At 41.4% G+C, this 12,580-nt stretch overlaps 1 protein-coding gene across 7 annotated transcripts in view; it reads left to right on the plus strand.

Annotated features, from left to right (window-relative positions):
* The first annotated feature begins 464 nt into the window (after positions 1 to 464).
* TASOR2 (transcription activation suppressor family member 2) overlaps positions 465 to 12,580 on the plus strand; it is a 70,591-nt gene continuing 58,475 nt past the window's right edge. For 4 of the 7 annotated variants that reach the window (XM_054695063.1, XM_054695059.1, XM_054695062.1 and 1 more), the window contains exon 1: positions 465 to 542. In XM_054695063.1, the coding sequence (XP_054551038.1) occupies positions 517 to 542 (26 nt within the window). In that variant the 5' untranslated portion in view covers positions 465 to 516. Of the gene's footprint in view, positions 543 to 3,596; positions 3,944 to 11,288; positions 11,427 to 12,580 lie in introns of those variants that run through there. The other 3 variants (XM_037510552.2, XM_054695064.1, XM_054695061.1) reach the window with 3 other exon arrangements.

Here is a 12,580-nt window from a genome sequence, read left to right on the forward strand (position 1 = left end):
TGCAAGAAGTCAAAGACTCCTGATAGTAGCCTTTGTGTGCAGTTTAAAGGGTATATGCTGAGTCCCTTGGCATGAGTGAACCACTTTGGAGGCCAGAATCTCAAGCCCTGCAGGGCCAAGAGCTGTGATAATATGAAGCACAACATCTCCTAATAGGTCATTGGGAATGGTAGTACTTGGGGCTATACCTGCTTCTATCTCAATTCTCAGTATCTCTCTCTTCCCTTCTGGCTATAGATGTTAATTAGAATATTCATTAGCTGTTGATGTATTTTGCCTCTGCACATGGTGTCCTATTTACCTTCTTCACAACTCCTTAAGAGACAAATGCCCTTGGCCAGCCACTCCAGCTTTGCCTGTTATCAGAGTAATTGTGACCCTTTGTGAACACCTCTTCTACTATGAGCTCTGCAGAGTAATCTCATTTCCTAGGTTACCACTGATGATGTATCTTCACCAACTGAGTCATAACCACTGTGTGCCAGGGACTGCTCTGTACTTGAAATTTCACTTGCAATGTGTTCCTTCTTGCCACCTGGAGAGTAAGTGACTCAATCCCCAAGCCCCATCTAACTTTTTCTTGGTCCATTCTTAGCATTACTTGAATCAGTACTGGTTCATTTCTCTATTTAAAGATGTATTTTATTTACTTATGCATATAAGAACTGGGGTCTAGGCCAGAAGTGTGGGTGGGCAGGGGTGAGAGGATTCACCAGAAACAGGGTGGGGAGCAGAACAGGGGGATCTACTTAAATACACTGCTGAAGGCTACACTGGGCAAGACAGGAGAGGTCTGCTGCACCTGTTATAGGGCAGCCCCGATATTGAACGGGTTGCCTGGCTGTGGGTCCTCCCCCGCGCGCTTACAAGGGACTTAGTAATACTCCACTACAGGCATACACAATAGGTTAATAAAAGGTTTATTTACAAAGGAAAAGGAAATAAGGAAAATGTACAACTCAGGGAGAAAATAGGGAAATAAAGTCTTTAATGCGTCCTACCCGATCCGACGACCTGGAAACCCAAAAAGCACTCTCAGAGCTGGCCGGACACTGCGAGCTGGCAGAGAGTCAAAACGGGGGACTCCTGCAAAGCCCCCGTGTCTGGCTTTATACCAACCTGGCTGCTTAACCCCACTCTCAGGTCCCAGCCATCTTCCCTTTGGTGGTGATGGGATTTGGAGTTCCCAGTGTCTTTGGCTTTGGCCTGGGGTCAGGGTGGAGTCCACAAAGCCTGTATGGAATTAGCTTTAGGACATCCTTTTCCCCCTAACACACCCATGGCCAGGGATCAAACTCATGCTGTAGTAGCTGGCAGTAACCCTGAGACTTTAACCCCTGTACCACCATGGAGGCCAGTACTGGTTCTTTTACAAAAAGTAGAAATACAGAGATTTATTAGGGGAAATGCATGTGAGGGACAATGAAGGGAGAAATAGGAGTTAGTGGGGAGAGTCATCACATGGTGATGAAGATTTGGTATTTGTGACTAGAAAAGGGGGAGGCAGAATTGGGCACGGGGAGTCTCAGACTACTGCAAATTTCTAAGAAAGCATCAACGAGGCTGATGTAGAACTTGCAAGCGAAGATTTCCTTAAAGGAATCCTGCACTGGACAGGTCTAGCTCAACAGGAGAACCTCCAGTGTGCTCAGGCACTGAATGGGAATAGACTGAGGGAAACAGTCTCAGCATGAATAGTGCAGACAATAAATGGTCCCTCATTTGTTGTCTTAAAAAGTTCTTTATTACTCATTTCTGGAAAAAACTATCAAATCAAGAGTGGCACAAAAGGAACAAAAACCAATATTTGGGGGGAAAGGCAAAATAAAATTGAGTTTTGAATTCAAATGTCACTTATTCTCCTAACTTACTTTTTGAAAGACTGATTTGCTGGATAGATGAAGAGAGCTTGCTTAACATAGAAGAAAGGAGGGAGAGAGAAGGGGCTGTTCTGAATGAAAGGTCAATGTATGAGAGTTCAAGGTGGCTGTGACTTCTCATTGGCTCGGTTGCAGTCACTTTTCCTTGTTAAAACTGTAGCTGCACAGGGCCTCCCTGGTAGTGTTAGGGGTTAAGTTGCAGCAGTATGAAGCTATCCATGAGTTCAACCCCTGGCCAGGGAGGTGACCCACATGGCGCAGCAGACCTCTCCTGACTGGCCCACTGCTCCCCTCAGAGTATATTTCAGTCAGCCTGCCTGTTCTGCTCCCTGCTCTATCTCTGGTGAATCCTCTCAGTCCCTGTCTCCTCCCCTCCCAACAGCCACACCCCAGTTCTTGTATGCATAAATACATAAATCTTTAAAAACAAACAAACAAACAAACAAACCCAAAAAATGTAGCTGTGCAGAATCAGCTTTCTTGGAGCTGTAGATGATTTCCCCGTTTGGTAATGTAAGGGTATTCCTCTTTGGCATGCAATGAAGACAAGTGCACACAAAGGATTGTGAGTTATAACAGATCCCTCTATAGTCCTTCCCGACTCCAATTTTAGTTAAAGTTTCCCTATTCAGTTTTGAACTCAAATGTTACTTATTCACTTAGACATTGTACGTACCTCTTCTGCCCCTCGCCTCCTAAGGCCATCCTCTGACACTTGCAGCTTGTTTTCACAGCACAGTTATGTGCAATTTCCTTTTTGTTCTGGCAATGGTTTGTTACTGTTTGTTATCCACCTCTGTAAGTTATGTACAAAGTCCTTTCCCAGTTCATTCAGGTCTGTAATGCTAGTGCCTAACACAGCATTTAGCTAGAGCAACAGTAAAAGTTAGCATTGGATGAGCAAATCTCTTCACATTCCCATGACACAGCACATGAGCCTGGTTCGTGTCTGTAGTACTTAACATCTCTGATCAGATTAATTCTGCTTGTGGACATCTAGGTGCTCTGCACATAACGCAAAATTGCAGCGTTGTTTTCCCATGAAATTAGCACGCAGGTGATGGTTACATGGATTTAACATTCATTAAAATCACGGGTTTTCGGAAATGTCGCATTTGGGAGTTAAAAAAGAGTGTCATCGCCTTGGGTGCAGGGCCAGAGGCAAGGAAATGCACACTCGCCATACTACAGAGCAAGCCCCTTCTGCACTCGCAAGCCCGTCATGGCGGGGCCTTCCGCGTCAGCCCCTGCGTATTTTCCGTATCCGGCAACGCTTCGGCTTTGGGGGACTTCCGGTCCCCGAGCTGCCGCAAGCGCCGGACTCCGCTGCCCAACGCCGTGGCGTCCTGCGTCATTGCGCCTGCGCAGAAAGGAGCGGAGAGCGCCGCGTGGATTCCCGCTGAAATCCACGCCTGCGCGTCGGCTTCTCCTCTGTGATTGGCTCCTGCCTCCTAGGGGAAGCCACAGTTCCGTTTTCGCTTTCTCTTTTTTTTTTTCCACTCCTCGCTTCCTGCGGTCGCGGGGTTTTACTTCCGGTTTCCAGCGCCCGTCTCTGTGAAAGTCGACATGTTCCTTGCGAGCGCGGGGCATCTCGGGGCGGGTCCTGTCCGACGACGCTCTGAAGAGCAGTAACGCTAGGCCGACGCGCGCGGCGGGTCCTGCGGGCTCCGAGCCTGGACGCCGGGCCCACGTCCCCCCCGCCGGCGCCTCGGTGCCGCCCCTCGAGACCCGGCCGCGCTCCCCGCGCCGCTGACACAAGGGCGGAGAGGAAGGACGGGCTGCGACGTGGAGGGTCCGGCGCGCCTCGGACTAGCCAGTGTCAGCGGGAGGTGGTGGCGCCCACGGGAGACGGGGTGGATAGGGGGGCTCCCCAAAAGAAAAAGCGACCCAGGGGCCCCCTCCCCTGGCTCTGAAGGAGGCGGAGACGAACATCTCGCACTTTTGGCCACGAGGGACAGAGAAGGGAAGAGCAGGTGTTGGAGGAGCGGACAGCGGCGGGAACATGTGGACGGAATTGCACAATTATGTCAAGTCGTCGGGGGCCGCGGCAGCACAAGGGACAGGTAAAACTTCGGTGTGGGCGCCCGGCTGGCACCTTTGTAGACGCCCGGAGGAAGGAAGGAGGAGCCCCAGCCTTCCATGATTTAAGTGCACGACGTTGTTGCTTGGACTTGCTGGATTGCTTTGGGGGCTTCGCTGTTGCAACTTAATTTCTTTTTCCATTCTGGTTGGCTTTGCATGCTCTTCTTGGATGAGGAATGATTAGCACCTTGCCTGTTTGTCCCGCTCAGGGGTGAGCGGGGGTGGGTGGGCTTGGGGGTTTTCAGAATCGTTTTTTGCCTTGCTGCTTTTTATATTGCTTTTTATATTCGCACCGGTTGCCATGCTCAATATTGCGAACACGTGGATCTTGTTTACAAAAAGTTCTTTTACAAATTCAGGTCGAGCTTCTGAATTCATGTCTCTCTTTTGAGGCATAAAATCTCGGCTTAAGCATTTCCTTTGAGTTGCCTGTGGGACAGCTTCATGCTCATGAACATTATATACTTCCCTCAAGGTTTGCTCATTTGGTTTGGGCTGACTAGGAAAGCTTTCTAAGGGTTCTTAATGAAGTCTGCACTTCGTTTCTTTCTGTAGAGACGTCAGACAGTGCGTGATTTTTTTTTTTTAAGTAGATATAAAAGGAAAAGTTCCATCCATAGGGAGGGTTATTTAGCAGAGAACAAGAAATATCATAATAAGTTGCTCTATGCAGCCCAACAATTTGTCTGAAGGTGTCACTGAGCATCATTTTGGCTGAGAAGATGACAGATTAACCCCAGAATTTGAGGACGATACTTTGAAAATCCTCATTTCCTTTAATCACTCCTTGTCTAATTGAAGTCCAAAAATTTTAAGTACACCTCTCACCCCTCTTTTTTCTCTGTAAGGTAGAATTATCATGAGACTTATGAAAATATATTTTAAACATAAGTTATCACTTAGTACAAAATTATGGTGTGTATGTAGTAACATTATGATCATGGGTCCCACTTTGTTCCTCTGAAAATGCATTAGAAAAGGAGATGGTGTGGTTTATAACCAACCATGCGGATATCCCGAAATAGCCTAATACTTTTCTGTTGAAAAACTGCCTTCTAGAACTGGATAGCTCTGTACAATCTATTCAGTACATCATTAATAAGCCAGGCTAGAGAAGAATAAAAAGTGACAGTGTTTGTACATAATTACTTTAAGAAAGACTTGTGTGTAAAATTTTGTTTTCAGGACATCTGCCCAAATGTAATCAATTCTCTAAAAAGATGTATCATGAGCATGTCCTGTATTCCAAACATAGTTGTTCAAATGAATTAAAATCCTCTGAGTATCTGAAAAGCTTGCCTGAGACAATGTTTGTTAAATAAATGCAGTATCATATCTACTTAGTATAAGTAAATCGATATGGCATCTATTTATCAAATGAGTCATTTCTTTGTTGATGGATGTTTGTTATTTTCAAGTTTTGCCCTAGACCTAACAATGCCGTTGTGGTTACCTTTTTTGCCGTTATAAACAATGCTTCCCCGTGCTCACGATAGTATTTCTGTAGAATCATTCCTTATGAGAATGGATAATAATGCTGTTAAATTACTCTCAAATGTTTCTACTCTTTTATAGTCACTCTCTGAAAAAGTGTTTACCTCTCTGCCAGCCAACACTGGATGGTAACAGTATTTTCTTAATATTTTACTAATTTTCTCATAGTTGAAAATGACATTTCATTTCTGTGGTTAATGAGAAATTTTAAACAACTTCAGTCAGGTCTTACATATCCTTTACTTTTTTTTTTTTAATTGACCTCTGAAGCTTAATTTTTTTTTACCCATATAGCTGTTATCACACTGTTTTAACCATTGTAGTTTTGATATATATTCTGGTGCTTTCTTTCGAAAAAAGCTTTGGGCTCTTCTTTTGCATTTTTCTTCCAGATGAAATTTAGAATCATCTTTTCAAGTTCTATAGAAAATCTTGTTGGGATATTGTTTGTGATTGCATTGAATTTATAGATTAATTTGAGAAGATACATTCTTTTGAGTTTTTCCTTCTAGGAGAATAGGTATGTCTCCCTGTTTCTTCTATTAAAATTTTTGTTGTGAAATGAACCATTTATATGCACTGTTTTCTGTTTTAAAAGTTTATTTGTGGACCCAGCTTAATAGAACACCACATAAGTCATTTGTATGTACGCCATTTGTGTGCTTTTGTCCAGAAGCAAACTGTTAGCCACTCCCATCATCATGAATTTTGTTATTTCCTTGCCTTTCTTTACAGTTTTCGTATGTGTCCATAACCAACATATTGTTACTTTTACTTATTTTTGAAGTTTATTTAAATAGACTCATATAGTATATTCTGTGAATTCCTTTTGTTAAGTATTATTTTCTGAGATTCATCCATGTTGAAGCATGTGCCTGTAGTTTAGTAATTCATAAACTTTTCATTCTCAGGATTCCCTTACACTTTTGAAGACTGAGGACTCAGGAGCTCTGTTGTTTATGTGGATTTTGTCAAATTACATATTAAAACCAATTTAAGGAGGCCTTCCTGGTGGCTCGAGGGATTAAGCCTCAGCACTATGAAGCAGTCCGAAGCTACTGCAGCTGCAGCTTGAGTTTGATTCCAGGCCAGGGAGATAACCCACATGGCTCATTAGACCTCTCCAGTCTCGTCCACTGCTCCCCTCAGCAGTGTATTTCAATCAGTCCGCCTCTTCTGCTCCCCACTCTCTATGGTGAATTCTCTCACCCCTCACACCTGTGGCCTGTACCCCAGTTTTTTTTTTGTTTGTTTTTTTCAAAGATTTATTTATTTATACAAGCCCTGGATGCAGTCAGAAGCGCGTGAGGGTGAGAGACTTTACCAGATCCAGAGCGGAGAAGAGAACAGGCAGACTGAGGAAGTACACTGCTGAGGGGAGCAGTGGGCGGCAGGAGAGGTCTGCACGCCATGTGGGACCCTCGCCTGGTGGTTGGGGATCGAACAGGCGCTGCAGAGGCTGCGGGCAGCTTCGCAACCCAGCACTCAACCGCTGCACCACTGGGGAGGCCCTGTACCCCAGTTTTTAAATGCATAAATAAATACATCTTAAAAAAATTAAAACCAATTTAAATATATAGATTTCATATCTTGATGTATTTATATGTATATCAATAAATCAATATAAACTAATATGCTTATTATAACATATACAACATTTATATTATTGGTACCTCTAAAAATAATAGACATATTACATCGTAGCATAAACAACATTTTTTTTTTTTCATTAAACTGACACGAGTGGCACAGTTTTATATTTTTGCAAATATCTTTATGACTGAAGTCTATGCATTCAGTCTGTTGCAACATGTTTTGGTTGAAGTATCTGAACAAAATCCTGCTTCACTCAGCTGTAGTTAGAAAAAGAGGAAATATTTTAATACTCTTTAAGCCTGTATGTTTTTTTGATACTAGTGAGACCTAATAGTTTTTTAAGATTGATTTATTTATTTATGCATACAAGAACTGGGGTGTGGGGGGTGAGAGGATTCACCAGAGACAGAGTGGGGAACAGAACAGCTAGATTGACTGAAATACACTGCTGGGGGAAGCAATGGGTGAGACAGGAAAGGTCTGCTGTGCCATGTGGGTCACCTCCCTGGCTGGGGCTTGAACCCATGAAGCTGTGGCTGGCGAAATAGCTTGATAGTGCTGTCCTTAACCCATGCACCACCAGGGAGGCCCCAGAACCTAATAATTTCTTAAAGGTTAACTGCAGTGTGGAATTTGAAGACCATGTCTTTGAACATCTCATACTCTGTGACATTAAAAATCTTACATTTTGAAGGACACTTTCATCTATGCATGTTGCTCATGTGAAAGATACTTGTTCACTGAAATACTTATCTTAGATCTCTCAAGTGATGAGACATTTCAGTGTTTTTTTTAAAATCACACATTAGAATCATTACCACTTTGAGAACACTGCTATATTTACTTTCATTTACTATAATGGTCTATAAGAACAAATTATGTATATTCTTTACTTTTTTATGAAGGTAAGTTATGGTAGACCCCTGCTGTACAATGGTTCACTTAATGAACAGATAACTTTACAGTGAATTTATCCTATCAAAATATAAATCACTTTACATTTAATATTCACATTAGCATTGCTGGCAGTTATACCATGTCAGTTGGGCATTGGACTAACTATTAGCATATGAGCCAATTATGGCATATTTGTTGGCTTGACAGTCCTTTGTCACAGGAATCCATGTTGTTGTTTTTTTTTTTTTTTTTGAAGCATGGAAATGTTTTGGTTTTTTGTCTTTATGTGTCCTTTCATATAAGTGGTTGATGAATTACATAAAAGATACACTAAACTGTAACTATAGGTCCTAAAGAGCATATAAATAGAATCGAAAATTTCAGTTGGAATGAGATTATAAAAAGTACAATGACAGTATTAAAGTTAGTGAATTGTAGTGAGAATTTGTTTTTTCCCACCCACTCCTTTAACAAATATTAAGTGATTTGAAATAACTTTTTCCAATTTTAAGTTACTTATTTTTAATCTTTTTAATGTCAATAAATGAAATTCACTATTTTTGTTTTATTGTCTCAGTAAATCATTAGTTAATGTGCCAAAATTTTCAAGTTAGGACATTTTAGAATAAATTGCACTATCAGTATATTATTGGGTTCACATTATAATGTGTTCACTATGTGATGGCATTTATAGTGTGAGTTAGTATCGTTAAAGTGGGGGTGTCTAGTGTATTTCCAGCATAGGGCTGTTATAATTAGTGCCTTAAAGGTTCTTGTTCATGTCTCCAAGTGTGTATCTACAATACTTTTGGATCCATTGGAATTATATGTACATGTTGAATTTCATTAGATAATAACTTTTCCCAAATGGTAATTCTGATTTATACTTTACCAGTAGTAAACGGAAACTACCCTCTCTACCTCCTGACAATATGGCATTGTCCAACTCTAATTTTTGCCATTTTGATAATGTGAAATGATACTGGTTTTTTAAACTGCATTTCTCTGATTAAAGAAATTGATACTCTTGAATCTTTTCATATGTTATTTGCCAGTTGACTGTTTCCTGTATAATATTTAGTCTTTTTTTTTTGCACTTTTTCTATTGGGTTAATTAAAGCATATGGGAAGGTGAACATTGAAAAGAATTTTTCCTCTGTACCTATCCAGTTGTTTCCCCACTATGTGATACACTCTTTTGATTAACTCTTCCTATTGCTCAAATTACTAGAATCATTTATTGAAACAATTAAAAATAGAGGTATAACTTGAAAAAATCTCTGTATCCAGTGTGTTCCCCAATACATATTTTTATATTCCTTCTTATTCTAATTTCTTCCGTGCTGGAAATCTTTACAAATCAATATATGGGATGTACTTTCTATAAATTTTCCATTTTGTGAGTGAACTGTTTTTGTTTTTTTTTTAAATTAGTCTGTAGTAGAATTATTTGTAGTCTTGATGTTTAAAAACAATGGTGCTTAGGATAACTATTTGTAGTATCAGAAAAGGTATTTCTGTATGTATACCTTCCAGAACTGTGATTCCTGGATTGAAAGATAAATGCTTTTGAAGTTTTGATAAATACTGCCAAAGTGCTTTTCTTTGAAAAGATTTTGCACTCTTAGGTGCGGTTAGGCTAGGGGGACTGTTTTCCGTCAGAGGGATTTTCATGGTTTCATAGTGAAAAGTGGTATCTCTATTTAAACTTATATTTAACTTTAACTGAACTTGAGCATCTTCACATATGTTTAAAGGCCTCCCTCCCCCCTTTTTGTTTCTATTAACTGTTCATATATTTTGTCTTTTTGTTTTTATTTATTTATGTATATAAGAACTAGGGTCAAGGCCAGAGGTGCAGGGGATGGAGGGTGTGAGAGGATTCACCAGAAATAAGGGGGGAGCAGAACAGGCAGATCTATTTAAATACACTACTGAGGGGAGCAGCGGGTAACACAGGAGAGGTCTACTGCGCCCTTAGGTGGGTTAGCTCCCTAGCCTGGGACGGAACTCCTGTCAACAGTGGTTGGTGATAGCTTGATAGCACTGAGACTGATCCCTGCGCCACCTAGGAAGCCCTGAACTTGTAGATTTTTGATTAACTGAGAAGTGAAAATAAAACTTACTGATGAATATCTTGAACTGGTCTTTCTTGAGAAGGGATAGGACTAGAATGCTTCCATGTGTCATCGTTTGTTCATGTTTCCTCCATTAAACCAATGTTGGTAAATTGTATTTATGACTTTCCAATTTATTGGTATAAATTGTGTATGATGATTCATAACTTTAGGAATCTTTTCTCTATTATTTGTGGTTACACCTTCCTTTTGTTCCCAATAGCTAATTTTTCTTTTCTCCTTAGTTATATTTGCTACAAGATTATCTACGTTGTCTTTTTAAAGAATCTGCTTTTGCTTTTGCTGATAAACTTAGTTGTTCTTTATGTTTTTAAATTTGACGTCTTTTTAATTACTACCTTTATCATAAGAAATGTGCCTGGGATGTATTTTATTTTCTCTTAATAAGATTTTAGTAACGATTAATTGGAGAAACTAAATCCCATGCAAATATAGTCCGTTTTACAACCCTTCTTGGCATGATGAAATAGAACCTTTTTAGAATCTTGCATTTATACCTGTTCCCTCATTAGTTGAAAGATTATTTACGACCTAAACTTGCCTGATCTGACCAGTTGAGGCACCTCTTCACCTTGTGAACAAATCTATTTTTTGCCCAGGCGTTTGGGGTGGCATTTATCTAGGGGTGTTATCAATTAAAAGAAAAAAATCACTTTTGGCCTGGCTTAAGTGTCACTTTTTCTTTGTCATGTAATAATCAAAAGTGGATCTTAAATTGTCCCTTAGAGAAGTTTATTCTTAGGGTTTTCTTGTAAGAAAATCCTACTGACCAATATATTTTTAATAAATATGTATTTTTTAAATAAATAGTTACATGTTTAATGCAGCAGTCTCATTCCAGGCTGACAATTTAATGCTAAAGCACAGAATAGTTAACCCAGTTCAATGAGGAGCCAGAACAAAGGTCATTTACTTTATACAGACATCTAAAGTATAGGGGCAATGATTATGAATAACTTGGGGGTCACTGTAGTGAAGACATGGATTCAGATTACATTTGGGATTGCAAGCCAACATCGTCACAGGTTGCCTGCAGGCAAGTCCCTCTGGAAATTGAAATTATCACTGTAAAATAAAACCGTCCACCTGGCTTCTATTGGCGACTGAAGCCCTTTGCTTGCTTCCCCAGCCAGAGTTCCAGAGTGCCCTTCCCGCGATCCACGGCGCCCTGGTCTGTCTCTCGGGGCAGCGACCCGTGTGCAGCTATCTCGTGGTCGGTGCACTCGTTGAAAAGGCACTGGCGCGTGCCGCTTGGGTTAACGCACTGGCTTTCCCTGACCTAAGGGAGCTGAAGGGGCCTCCTGGGCAGAAACAAACCGCCTTCCCCGTACAGCATGAGGTGAGGAGCAGGGGCCAGCCCCCAGGCCCCTGTCCTCCGGGCTGCTGCCGATGCCTGGGAGACTTGTGTTGGGCTAGACCCACCCGTGCCAGTGAGTTGCTAGGCTGCCAACTGGCGCACTGGATGCAGAGGCGTCTGGGAGAAGGGATGATTAGGTGTTCCATGGGGGATTTAGGGAGTGAAACTTCAGTGGGGTCACTGAGCCAGGTATTGACCCGCAGTTTGTAGGTTAGAGTGCCTTTTGGATTACGTGAGTATGGCTGTGGGAAAGTCCTCTGTGTGTGTGTGTCCCTGTGTGTAGACATTTTGAAATGTCTCCCTAATGGATTTACACTTAGTTTTTATTCCGTTAGTGCATGATTGTCTTGATGAAAACACTTAAACTTTATACATTGAAAAACTTTCATGTATTTTAAATTTTTTAATGAAAGTCATAATTTCTCATTCTGTAGTATTTAATAGGGCTGCTTTGTTTTATGAATCTGTCATTGTTTTGACTTAGGGTGACTGCTGCTTCCATTTGTTTTCTCTACTTTTTCTTCATGTAAAAAAATAACTTGCTGCCACTCAGGACTCTGGGAAATCTGTTTTTTCCAAAATGAAAATGGCTATACTTCCCCTCAGATTACATTTATACTTATTTAAAGTTTCATTTAATACATTGTAGGGGCAGGATGGGCACAGGGCAAGATCTGTATGATTCTATGCAGACGGGGTAAAGGAGGAGTCCTGGAGCCCTCAGTGGCTTTATCCGGCTTTTATTGAGCTTTTACATGTAGCACAGCAACGAGGTACACAGCAGGCAGGGGTGGGGGTGGGGTGGAGGGGCAGGAGGCCTGGGAACCCTGGCAAGTTTTCACTCTGGGCTTCTCTGGCGTTCTTTTTCCCCTTCTTCCTCCTGGTTCTGTCCCGTTGGTCTCCTGCATCTGCTTCTCTACACTAATATCTCAGTACTACAGTCGGGCGCATAGAAGTAAACAACACAACTTATAACAATGTAACAAATGCTGGTGCCCACCATCAGGCATGCACTCCTAATGCTAGGAGGACAGAAAAGCCTGAAAATCATTTACCCTACATACATCAAGCAGTAAAATGTCAAGCAGGAGTATGAGAATTTACTGTGGTGTTGGGAGCTCTGCTGGACACTGGGG

This window comes from Talpa occidentalis, unplaced genomic scaffold (assembly GCF_014898055.3).
Source record: "Talpa occidentalis isolate TD23 unplaced genomic scaffold, MPIMG_talOcc4v2.1 talOcc4.14, whole genome shotgun sequence".
In the NCBI taxonomy this organism is placed as follows: domain Eukaryota; kingdom Metazoa; phylum Chordata; class Mammalia; order Eulipotyphla; family Talpidae; genus Talpa; species Talpa occidentalis.